The sequence below is a fragment of the Dendrobium catenatum genome, unplaced genomic scaffold (assembly GCF_001605985.2).
Source record: "Dendrobium catenatum unplaced genomic scaffold, ASM160598v2 fragScaff_scaffold_716, whole genome shotgun sequence".
Lineage (NCBI taxonomy): Eukaryota > Viridiplantae > Streptophyta > Magnoliopsida > Asparagales > Orchidaceae > Dendrobium > Dendrobium catenatum.
The window spans coordinates 6,342,519-6,354,812 of NW_021319178.1; the positions used below are offsets into that span (position 1 = coordinate 6,342,519).

Sequence of the window (12,294 nt, forward strand, 5' to 3'; positions counted from 1 at the left end):
AGATCTCATTCGGCTCATGCAAACACATCATTTTCAGATAATAACACCAAAACTGTAGAATGAAAGCTGAAGAAATGGAATATGTTATTTTGACCTAACTGATATTTTTAAAAAATAAAATTAGAAAGAGAATATTGTTCTACACTTTATTTTGGTTCTTATTCACAACAAGAATAAAAAAAAATCTTCTAATGGTTGATAAATTTATGGATACTACAGCACGGAATAAGAAAAGAAAGTTAGAGGTAGACCTAAAAAATCTAGCACCGTGGTCGGCGACTAGACAGCAGCTCTAGTAACTTAGGTGTTTCTTCAGTAGAATAAGAAAAGAAACCTTCACTGGACTCTCTAGAGACCCAAAAGAATTTGCAGAAAGGGATTTCACCGCTCAACCAAAAAGTATTGCACGCGTTACAGCATATTGAAATAATCCATATTGCTTGGACATTTATCTCCACAAGCTTCTACTTTTGAAGCATTTGCCAAAGTATTGGCCACTTGTGTTTTTTAAATGAAATGAGGTCAGTGATTTCTTTGAAGATGGCAAAGCCAAGGTAAGCATTTCATCTAGCCGTTTTTTACCGTGTTACTTTACTCATGTACAGAGGCTGAATCTTTTTTATTTAGATTTAGTTTGGGAGGACTTTATTACTGCTTCTTAAAGAAAATTGTTAGTACAAAAATGAAATGGTTATATACTAAAAATTTGATTTAAAAAGCAGGCAGAAAAAAGTCCCAATGCCAATACAACATTAAATACCTAGTGATCAAACATATCAACAACATTAAAAATCAAAAGAAATGAGATAATATAAGAATCGCCACTATCAATGCCAATAACATAAAAATGTTTACAGACACTTAAATACAACATTAAATACTAGATAATGATGAAACAATGAAGAAAATTACTAACTCAGAACTTCCTGATTCTTTTCAAGCTCGCTCTAAAACTATACTCATAATCAATACAACAAGACTGACATTACAAAATTCTCAGATCTGCTGCCTCAATTAAGGCAGCAATTAGCATAAATGCTATAAAGCAAGAAAATTTCTACGTGGATATAATAAGGCAGCACTAGGAACTCCATTTGGCGGATCTTCTAATACTCTGACTAGCAAGTAAAAAATGGATTTGGTTGTTGTAGATAGAGAAGAGACTTCAAAGGGGAGTTCCTTCAAACGCTGAAGAATACGTTAAAACCTCGGAACAAAGAAAATTAGGATAATATATATGAAAAGTGAAACCAAAATTAAAAGGAAAAAATAGAACTGCAGCGATTTTGCTTTTCCAATTATTGAAAGTTCAAAAGTCAAGGAGAAGAATGCTTCGCATCAATTACTTCCTTCAATTTTATACCCAGTGCATAAGCAAGAGGAGGTGGCACAGCATTCCCAATTTGCCTGTGTTTGTTCTGAATGTTACTAGCAAAAATGTAGCTATCACGGAAACCCTGCTTGGCAATAAAGCAAATGGGAATCAGAAAAAAGCAAAATGGTCTTGAGAGTTTTCTCATAGAAAAAAGCAAAATGCTCTTGATGTAAAAAGATTAAGGCTTTGTTTGGAATAACTTTTTTAATGATTCTTAAAGCAACTTTCTAGTAAAAAATTAAAAAAATTATACTAAAAATCTATTTTAAGAAGCAGTTCCAAACGAAGCCTAAGTATACCTGTGACCTCGCACATTCCCTCACAGTGAGAATCCTGTCCTGATCCGGGTGGAAGCACATGCCCACCTTTCCCATGGGTTGGGGATCTGTAATGGAAGTTGGAAAATTCCCTTCCCAGTCTAGTCTACCATAAAGGCCCTTCCACTGGTTGTGCCTCATTGCTGTATTTGGCAGGCACCATGGTACGAGGTCCACCAATTGCCCATTTGACAGCTTAACCTGCAAGAATTCAAAGGCCAGCATAGCTTAAATTATGGATTAACTTAGAGAGTTTAAAATTTGGAAGAACAGGTAACGATTCCACTTGTTATGATCGTCAGCAACAAAGCCAATAACTATAATAAAATAAGTGGATAAACCTTTTCATCTGGAAGATCACGCCAGTCAGCACCAGGTCGCTTAGGAATGTGTTTGCATCGAATAAGGTTCAACTCATTCATTTCCTTTGATATGTGATCGCTTAATGCAATTGAGCCCCCTCTAATGTGCTTTTGGAACCACGAGACAGGCTCACCTCCATACTGAATTAGGAAAGAAAACGCTTGATAGTTTTAAAAAATGAATGAAAAGAAGCAAGGAATTGGTCATGGCAAATGCATGTTGGACACGGCGCACTTGTAACATACCCTGAAACGCGTCTAACATGTTCAAAATCAAGTCTTATTTTTTTCCCAAAATTTGAGTTGTGCACAATGGGTATGCATTGTCATTCCAGTTTGATTATTTTGATAATTATGTGTTGTTTATTGAAATGACACTTTGAATAGACAATATAATATTAATATTGATAAAATCATGTATAAAAATTATTGCTTATGTTGATTTATTTATGTGATGTTTTTTATTGAAAATATTGGCATTTGCTATTTTTTTAGTAACATCTTTTAAATTAAAATTTTAAAAATATCACATTAATAACATGTCATGTCTTGTCCTACTATATAGTTATGCAATGTTCACATGTCAATGCCATATATGTATATTATGTTAGTGCTTCATAAAAAATAACACGCTAGTCAGAATACTCACTTCAACTATCAGCTTTGATGCGCCATTTTCAACAGATGGAAGATCTCCAATAGTGTCCCGCACGGTTATTGAGCGGAAAGGAGCACCATCCGCAGTGCTGCGAACAGCAGAGTATTGCATGTGTCCATTCAAACTTATTTTTAGTTCAGGACTAGCAAAAACATGCATGGGCTCTGGCCAATCAGGTAGTGTTTCATCTGGAGAAGCTGCCCAGATGAATGCCCTTTTCCTCGACTGAGAAACACCATATGCTCCAGCTTCCAAAATGCCAAATCTTACCTGAAAGGAAGAAACACTATAAAATGATCAAGCATAGCCGGTGTACCAGAATTGCCTGGCTACTTCAAAAAAATGCCTATGACGAGTTTAAGGAAGAAGATCAAAACCTGGTAGCCCATCTCAAGAAGTGAAGCAAGGGTTAATCTGAATGTTTGCCCTTTGTTGAAGGACACGAAATTTCTGACATTTTCTAAAAGGAAAAATCTTGGCCTAAAATATTCAGCAAAAGATAAAAATGCTAAAATCATCTCGCACTGAACCTTACTCCACGTGCTATGACTAAATCTATTCATCCCAGAAAACCCCTGCAACAGGAGTAGGAAAGTGCACCGCGAGTAAGTATAAACATAGATAATAGGCAAAACTTATCACTTGAATTAAGATTCTGCAATGAAGGAAAGTTCAAGCCCAAAATTGCAAATGAATAATGAACATAAGCACAGAAGCAAGTCTATGAGAATCTTCAGCATCCATAAAAGCTTGGAGTAAGGTTTTTAGATTTTGGGAGGAGGGGAGAGAGAAAGAGAATACCTGACAAGGAGGTCCTCCATTAATGAAATCTACTTGACCAGGCATAGGAAGATTTTTAAGTTTTTCTTCACTAAGCTTGGCTGCCAATTCTGCAGCTTCAGAGGTGGAGATGCAATCATCTGCATCGCCACATTTCTCCATAATGGCTCTGTATATCCAGATATCAGCATTAACTCAAACAGAAAGCTGGTGATCAAGTAAATGTAAGGCATGTGATGACCTTAAAATTACGTTGCAGTTATCAACGAACATCTGTGCATCAGGGTGGTTTTTGCTGAACGCCTCACCAGCAGCCTCTTCATATTCAATTGCCCATTTTGTAAATGTAGCACCTATGTTAAAGAAAGATGAAAAAAAAATCAATAAATAGGATAAAATACGTACAAGATGCAATTAAAAATATTACCGGACTGCTGAAGTCCTTCAGATAAACCACCACAGCCAGCAAATATATCTAATGTGGCCAAGCGATTTTCCTGAGGCAAGTCCTTCCACAAATGGCTTTCCATTTGTTGCCCTTCTTCACATTTTTCTTTACCCTTCTTTTTGGTGGAGGGATTAGGTGCAGTTCTAATTGTTGACCAAAGCTTACTATTAGAAGGCAACTGCATGCAAAGAAAGTCCATTAAAAAGAAGAAAGATACAAATTAAACAATGAAATCAAGATAAAACTATGGAAAATCGCACCTGCTTAAGAGAACCTTGCCTAGGATCATAAGAGCATTCACAAAAGAAAACATGATCCATAATCACAGGGAGCTCCAAACTTGGCAACCCATTTTTCTTAATGATGCTACATTTACCCTGAATCGCATCTACGGGCACATTGTGCAAATCTTCACTGTAGTAAACCTGTATTTTTTTTTTAAACAATGGTAGGTAATGAGCATGAAAAAGTCCACAATTTAAAAACAAATCAAAATACAATCAACCACAAAAAAAGTAAGATTGGTGATTTGGCATTGTATTTGTCAATTCCATCGAATTACGCAAACAAACAACCTACAGCATGCTTGCATTATGACCAAACTTTTAAAAAACAAATTTGTGCAAAGGAATTACTTCTCTAATATCTGCAATATATGCTTTGGCTGCTGAAACATCCTCCGGTCTATAGAACCTTCTGACTTTAACAAGGGTATGTTGAGTAGGTTTTTTAGCACCTTCATGAAAAAGGATTTCTAGTATTTGGCAGACAACATATGCCCTAAGTCCAACATTCCTGCTGGCCTTAAAAGTTTCGTGCTCCTCATTTTCTTCAACAAAACAATGAGGGCTCACATATATGAAGTCATGAACATTGTATTCAGTTTTATTGAAGATAAACCTTTCCTTCGAGCTTACTTTAAACAGACTGTCCTTGTTCTCTCCTTGTCTACAAGAGTTGCAGATGCCAGATCCAAGTCCTAAACTATCAAAAGGAAGAGTGAAAAAAGCTCCTTTCTCAGGCCAATATAAGCTTTTACAGAAGAAATCCATCGGTTGTACTTTCTTTTGCTTCTCCTCAGCCTTCAGATTGTCAATCTTAGCAGCACCAGAATACTCCTTTCTATACTGGAATCCCCATGATACTGAACGGATATCTACAGTAACTGGCTCTTTAATGTCTCCTAGCGCAAAATCATTACAGTCATTAGTCAAGAAGATTTCCCTCTCATTTGCAGCATTACCCAAAACAGTTTGATACCCTCTTAGAATTATCCTACCATGGACCATCTTTGTTCCATCAAGCCTCTCGTATAAGAATTCCACAAAATGCATAGCTGGAACATCACTGGGCTGAACACCATCAATAACCACAACTCCACCAACAGAAATTTTCTCTCCACGAACAATTGCACATTTATACAGAACTTCGCCAGAATCCATTTTGCCAATTGTATCTCCTTCCCATCTAATTTCCTCCACATTGGGCTTAGAATCATGAGACCTAATGGGGTAACTTTTTGAAGTCATCTCTTGAACCACAATACGTTGCTCTTCAATCTCATCCTCTTCATTCTCTTCCTGCTCATCCTCAACTTCTTCATCTTTCAACACAATCTCAGCTTCCTCCTTGAATTCATCAGGAAAATGGCTAGAATAGTAATCTCCCCAAATCCTATTAATAAGTCTGGTTGTTGTGGCACGCATCACCTTTCTCTTGGAGATAAAGGGCCTCATTGCTGCACTTGGATTCAGATTTGCTTCTTTTTGCACCACCATTTTTTTCTTCATCATCAGTTTTGTATGACGCCTCTCTTCCATCTTAGTTAACAGACCGGTCACGAAAGCACACTTTTTAATTGTTTTATCAGGATACTCTGCAAACTGTTGAAGAATAATCTGTCCGTGAACCACCACATATCTTTCCAACACAGCAATATTTGAAGAAATATAAGCAGGATGCTCCCTGTTAAACTCTGTGATCTTCTTGATCACATCTGCAAATGAAAGTTTTGAAGCTCGAGTCTGTTCTTTCAGCAAAGTAATAATACTAATTGCTAGCTTTGCAGTTTTAAGGACTGGCTCATACCATGGAGCATATAGTTTTGCAGGCTTCCCAAGTCTGTACCTGCAATAAAACAGTTCAGTCATTCAGTAAATACTTTCATCGAATTAAGGAAAGTTAAACATAAAAAAGAGTGAGCTGCGCACCATGCAACATCCGTTCGCACTGAAATGAATATCATTGAGGAACCAAATTCTATCATCCATTCCTTGATTGCACTCAGATAAACAGGAACACCTTCAGTGTTCGCACAATCAGTGATGCTAGATGAAGACCCAACCCCATCCACCTCCATGCAAAACCCACTACCATCATCTTCTTGCATATTTCCGGATCCAAAAACCAAGACATCAGTTTCTGCACAGGGTTTCATTGGCAGAAGTTCTAAGGAAATAAGCCTAGAGTCTGAATTGTAAAGTGACCAGTTATTAAGAACCCTTCTGGGAAGGTCAACATAGTGGATGCTAGATTCACTATCAAAGAATATGTACTCATCCATTTCATCAACAGCAGGTTTGTAATATGCAGGCAAAGGATAATCATTTGCAATCTCTGCCTCACTGATCTTAATATAGATGTTAGACTTCCCTGACTGCGGACCTCTCTGCTGTTTCAACAGCTTCCAATTTTCCTCTTCTTGGAGTAGCCTTGCCAACTTCTCATCTTCATCTTCATTAATTTCCAAAGTTTTTCTACCATCAATCTTCAAGGTTACATCAGCCTTTTCACTTAATCCTCCCCTACTTATGTATTCATCTCTTAGAGCACAGAGAGCTGGTCTTGTGGCTAAGCTCATATTATTTCCCTCTAGCGTTTCATCTAACCCAATCAGCTGATTGTATATGAATTGACCAAGAGAGATAATTAAATCTCTATTAACAACACCACTGGAACTAGTGGTTCCACTGATGGAACGGATAACTCCAGCAAGCAATTCCTCAAGGCTCATATCAGGATTTTTGCTAATAGATCTAGTTAATATTTTGTACACTTCAACACAAATGCGAGCCTTTTCATTGAAATGGTTGTAGAACCTTTTATAATTGCCAGCAGGCTTGACACATTCATACTCTGCAATTTCAGTTATAACCCAAACAACAGGAGTGCCCTCATCATAACCAGAAATTGACCAACTTTCAATTCGGCCAAATCCTTCACACTTAACCCCCCTTTCCTTCTCTTTCTCCAAATTATCATCCATGGGCATAATAACAGATGTAATATAAATATCATCAAACTCACAAACTTCAAAGGGTTGGGGCTTTCCATCAGCATCATGAAAAACAAAATCAACAAGTTTTCTGCATGGCGTTAAATCTTCTGTGCCAAGTTTGGTGAGCTCAACAGCATCCTTCTCTTCTTCCACAAGCCTAATTTCTTTAACTTCAACAACAGAAGACCTATCAGATAATCGGACATTTTTCTCTTTTAAATTTAAGGATGAAGCTGCCCGCTTGGGCCTTTTTCGGATAGCAGGCTCTACATCACAGTCTATGATGTCGCCATTCTCTTTTGAATCCTTCACACCTTCATAGGTTTCATCGGCAATCATCTTCTTCTTGCTCCTTTTCGGTAAGCATTTCAAAGTGTTCTTCCTTTTCATCACTAATAAATAAAACAGAAGACTTTTGTCATTGATGGGGACTATAAGACGGTAAATATTTGTTAAGAGAGATAAAAAGAAGTAAATGCAACAAAATTATTACGCAAAATACAAATATGTGCACCGTAACAATTGTAATCATCATCACCATTTGTCTTAGTCCCAACTGTTTGAGGATAAGATATATTCAAACCATGATAAATCCTACAGAAGTTTGAATCCCGTTTCCCTCCTTTTACCTTGAATCCCGGATTTATTAAAGCCGGGCATTGGGCAAGTCTCGCGAACTCCTCTTCTCCTTCAGAAGCCGCTTGTACCGTCGATAAGGAGAAGCCGCTTGTACCGTCGATGCCTTCTTCAGCGAGCTCCCGTTGTGATTTCAGTCGGCCTGTTTGGATGCCAGATTTACACCGGATTTGAGTTAAATCCTGCCAAACGCCAGAAAACTCAAAATAAAATCTCACGGTAAGGCAGTTTTAAAAAATATTAGTTAAGAAAATGAAGTTTTGTAACGGAGAGCATATATAAAAAGCTTTCTCAAAACTGCAGAAAAATGAAAAAAAAAGAGTTATTGGGAACGTGATTTGACGAACCAAACAACACAAAAAAAAAATTCCTCAGTTTCCAAAAGGCAAAAAAACACTGAAACAAACAAAGCCTAAAAGGCTTCTTTGGTTTGGGTCAGCTTTCTTATTGGCTCTTAAGAAGCAGTAAGAAAGCCGTTTGGAAAAGCCGTCCAAACGAAGCCTAAGGCTTGTTTGTTTGAGCGTATTTTTGCCTTTTTCGTTTTTGGAAACCGAGGAATTTTTTTTGTGTGTTATTTGGTTACTCAAATTAAGTTCTCAATAACTCATTTTTTTCATTTTTCTACAATTTTGAGAAAGCTTTTTATATATGCTTCTCCGTTACGAAACTCCATTTTCAAAACTAATGTTTTTAAAACTGACTTTTACAAAATCACTAAAAAAACAAACGAAGCCTAAGGGGTATTTGGTATCGGATTTATTTTCGAGTTTTTAGTAGGATTTATAGTAAATCCAGCCAAACGCACAAAAGTGGCGCGATAAATCCGGCAAATCCCTAAATCCCGGATTTACGGCGTTAAATCCTCTAAATCCCAGTAAATCCTAATGCCGCTAGAAGTCGGATTTACGAGATTTGGCCGAAGAAGCGCGCGAAAGGGAGAAAGTTACCTTCACAGCGAGCGAGAGGGAGCTCCCGTCGTTGCTTCAGATCAAAATGTTGTAACGTCCGATCCGACAGGAAGGGAACGTCGTCGAAGGAGCGAAGTCGAACAGCAATGAAGTAGCCAAGTCGAACAGCAACGAAGGAGCCGAAGAAGCGACTCGCGCAATCTCAACACCTCCTGCGAAGCAACGAAGGAGTCCAAGAAGCGACTCGTGCAATCTCAACACCTCCTGTGAAGCAACGAAGCCGAACAGCATGGACGAATAAGAGAAGATTAAAAGTTTCACTTCACGGAGTTTTCCCAAATTTTGGCTTAAATCCCGGATTAACTGTCCTGTTGTTCGGCCTATTTACGGGGTTTAGCCGAAGAAGCGCGGGAAAAAGCAGAAAGTGCGTTACCTCCGTCGTGATTACCGATCCGACATGAGCAACCCGTCGTTGAGGGAGGTGAAAAAGCTTTCTTTGGCGACTCTATCCAAACTTGAGTTCACGCGATGTACTTCAAGAGGAAGCAGCGACGAAGAAATGTCGAAGAGGAAAAGAAACCCTAGACAGGCCTAATAAGATTAGAGGTTAAGGGGTTGTTTGATGCACGATTTAGGCAATATTTGAGCTAAGTCCTGTCAAAAGCTAAAAAAATACAAAGTTAAATCTCACGGCAAGTCTAATCTCTACTTCACAGCGTTTTCGCCATTTTGGCCTAATCCCGGATTTCATAAATCCGATCGAATAAGCGTGCGAAAGGGAGGAATGTCATTACCGTCGCGGCGAAGCCCGGCGCGACTTCCGATCCGACAGGAACAACGTCGGAGGAGCTGGAGGAGAAGGAGGAGAAGCTTCGACTCTTTCAGAATTCTACTTCACGCGAAGCAGAACAGCAACGAATAAATGCAGAAGAGGAAAAGCAAACCCTAGACAGGCAATGGCAAGCGACTCGTTCGAAGCTCTACCCCACGCGAACCAGCGAAGCCGAATAGGGAATCTCTACCTCGAGCGAACGGCAACGAAGAAACCGAAGAGGTAAAGCCAACCCGCCTATGAAGATCAGATTGATTCTTAATTTCTTTAAATCTTACCTACATCCAAAAAGGCCTTAGTCTTCGACAGTCGAGAATTTTGGGTAGCGAAACTAGGGTTTCGGACAGTAGGTGTGTTCCAATAAATTTATAATCGTCAATTTATAATCTTAGTTCCGGGAAGAAGGCGAGCGCTGCAAATGGAGGGAAAGGAAATTCACTGGGCGGGAGATTGCATATTCTGTCTGGTCGGGTGCAGCAGAGCTGCTAAATGGCTCCGGGTCAACTGTAGAGGAAAGCCTCTCTCCCTCACTTGCCAAATTTTTTTAGAGGATCACAATATATGTTAAATTAAGCAAAATATATATAATTAAAAAAATTAAAAATGAACAAACTCGTAAAACAGTTTTTAAATTTCACTGAAAATGCAAAATAAAATTTAGTTTTCTTGTAAAATCATATTTTATTTTAAGTTTTTATTAAAAAATCCGATTACAAATCGAGTTATCTATAGAAAATGCCAATTAAAATTTAATTTTTCTATAGGAAATCTAAATTGAATTTTGATTTTCTAAGAAATCAAATTTAAATATGTTAATTAATACTTGAAATGCAAATTGAAAATTTTAGATAATTTGATAATGAATAGTAATTAATTATAATATAATAACTTAATAATTTCAAATTATTTGAAATTTAATTCATATATATATATAATCAATGTGATAATTATAACTATAGTTTATATTATATTACATATAAACTGATACATCATAAAAAAAATCATCTTGATCTAGCACAAATCTCGAGGCAAATCAAGTTGAAAATAGTCGAAATTAAAATTAGGACCATCCGAACTCTAATTTTACTAAACGTAAAGTCAAACTAAGCGTCTCGGAATTACGAACCCAACGACATCAAAATCAACTCAATCTAAGCTTAAATAAGTTCAAACCAAAGACTCGAAACAATATTGGAAGGTTCAAACCACAATTGGGATTAACAAACAGTCCCAAATGTGACATGCTTATAGTCAAATCGAGCGACTCGACGAGACGAATCTAACGAGCCCATGATCACTGAATTTTGAAATCACTAAGATATTCAAATACATATTAAACGACCTATGATCAAGGAATTAACATCGGTCATCCATCCAAACCACTCCAACTTACCCCTGATCTTCCATTTATTTACAAATCATGCTACTCTAAAAAATCTATAAATAGAGCCTCCCTTTCTCATGAATGGGGACCCCCTAAGCAAGGAATCAATAGAGAGAGACCGGAGATCATCTTGCCTCCTCACTCCTCGACCACCGACAGGACTTCCGTAGGGCCATTGCCTAATGCCAGAGTTCCGTCGAACCATCGCCTTACGTTTAAGTTCCCTCATACCACCGCCTCATGCCAAAGTTCTACCAGACTACCACCTAATGCATGAGTTTCATCGGACCACCGCATGATGTCAAACTTTCGTCGGACCACTGCTTGACATCAGACTTCCATCAGGACCACTGCCCGAGGTCGAAGTTCCATCGGACCACCGCCTGATGTTGAAGTTATGTCAAACCACCGAATAATGCCCGTACTTTCACCGAACCACCACCTTATAACTACGGTCTTTCTAACCCTTGTCTCATGCCTACTTTGGTCATTCTGACCTTCGTCACCTACTACGGTCCTTCCAACCTCCATCGCCAGACAACGATCTTTCTGACCCCTATCTCTTGCCGACTACGATCCTTCTAACCTCCATCGCCTACTACAGTCCTTCCAACCTCCATCGTTAAGTAATAGTCTTTATGACATATATTTCCTGTCGACTACGGTCCTTTCCAACCTCCATGGTTAGATAACAATTTTTCTAACACCTATCTCTGGCCGACTATGGTCCTTCCGACATCTGTTTCCTACTACGATCATTTTGATCTCCATCGCCAAACAATGGTCTTTCTGACCCCTGTCTCATACCGACTACGGTCCTTCCGACCTCTGTCACCTACTACGGTCCTTCCGATCTCCATCATTAGACAACGGTCTTTCTAACCACTGTCTCACGCCGACTACAATCCTTGCGACCTCCCTCTCTAGATAACAATATTTCTGACCACTATCTCCCACCGATTACGGTGATTCTTGTGACGCCCCAGGCATCCATAGTGAAAGGATTCGTCGACAGTCTATCGATTTACACACAAAAAAACTGTAAAAAGCACAAATTTCCAAATTCACACAGAACGTTCACAACATCAATATAAGGCTATTGTTCTACTGAATCCATATGAAATAACATCCTGATATTTTTCTATTCAATTAAAATCACGTAGAACCAATTCCGACCGGTAAAATCATCGTAGAAAATACTCAAAACGTGTACAATATTCATATCTATAACATTCCAAAAGTTGTGCGGTGAAAGTTGTCTCAATCAAAATCATGTCCAAAATTCAACTACGAAAACACAAAACAATGCACAACTCG

At 38.3% G+C, this 12,294-nt stretch overlaps 1 protein-coding gene across 1 annotated transcript; it reads right to left on the bottom strand.

The window, feature by feature from the left end:
* Positions 1-807: 807 nt before the first annotated feature.
* LOC110109593 (DNA (cytosine-5)-methyltransferase 1B) lies at positions 808-8,862 on the bottom strand. The gene is made up of 13 exons (XM_028696043.1): positions 8,801-8,862; positions 7,847-8,035; positions 6,151-7,609; positions 4,576-6,067; positions 4,201-4,365; positions 3,920-4,118; positions 3,734-3,845; positions 3,514-3,661; positions 3,090-3,287; positions 2,704-2,982; positions 2,034-2,195; positions 1,675-1,893; positions 808-1,457 (listed from the first exon to the last, which is right to left on the bottom strand). The coding sequence occupies exons 2-13, from the start codon at positions 7,875-7,877 to the stop codon at positions 1,317-1,319; spliced, it is 4,605 nt and encodes a 1,534-aa protein (XP_028551876.1). The 5' UTR covers positions 7,878-8,035; positions 8,801-8,862; the 3' UTR covers positions 808-1,316.
* Between the last annotated feature and the right edge of the window lie 3,432 nt (positions 8,863-12,294).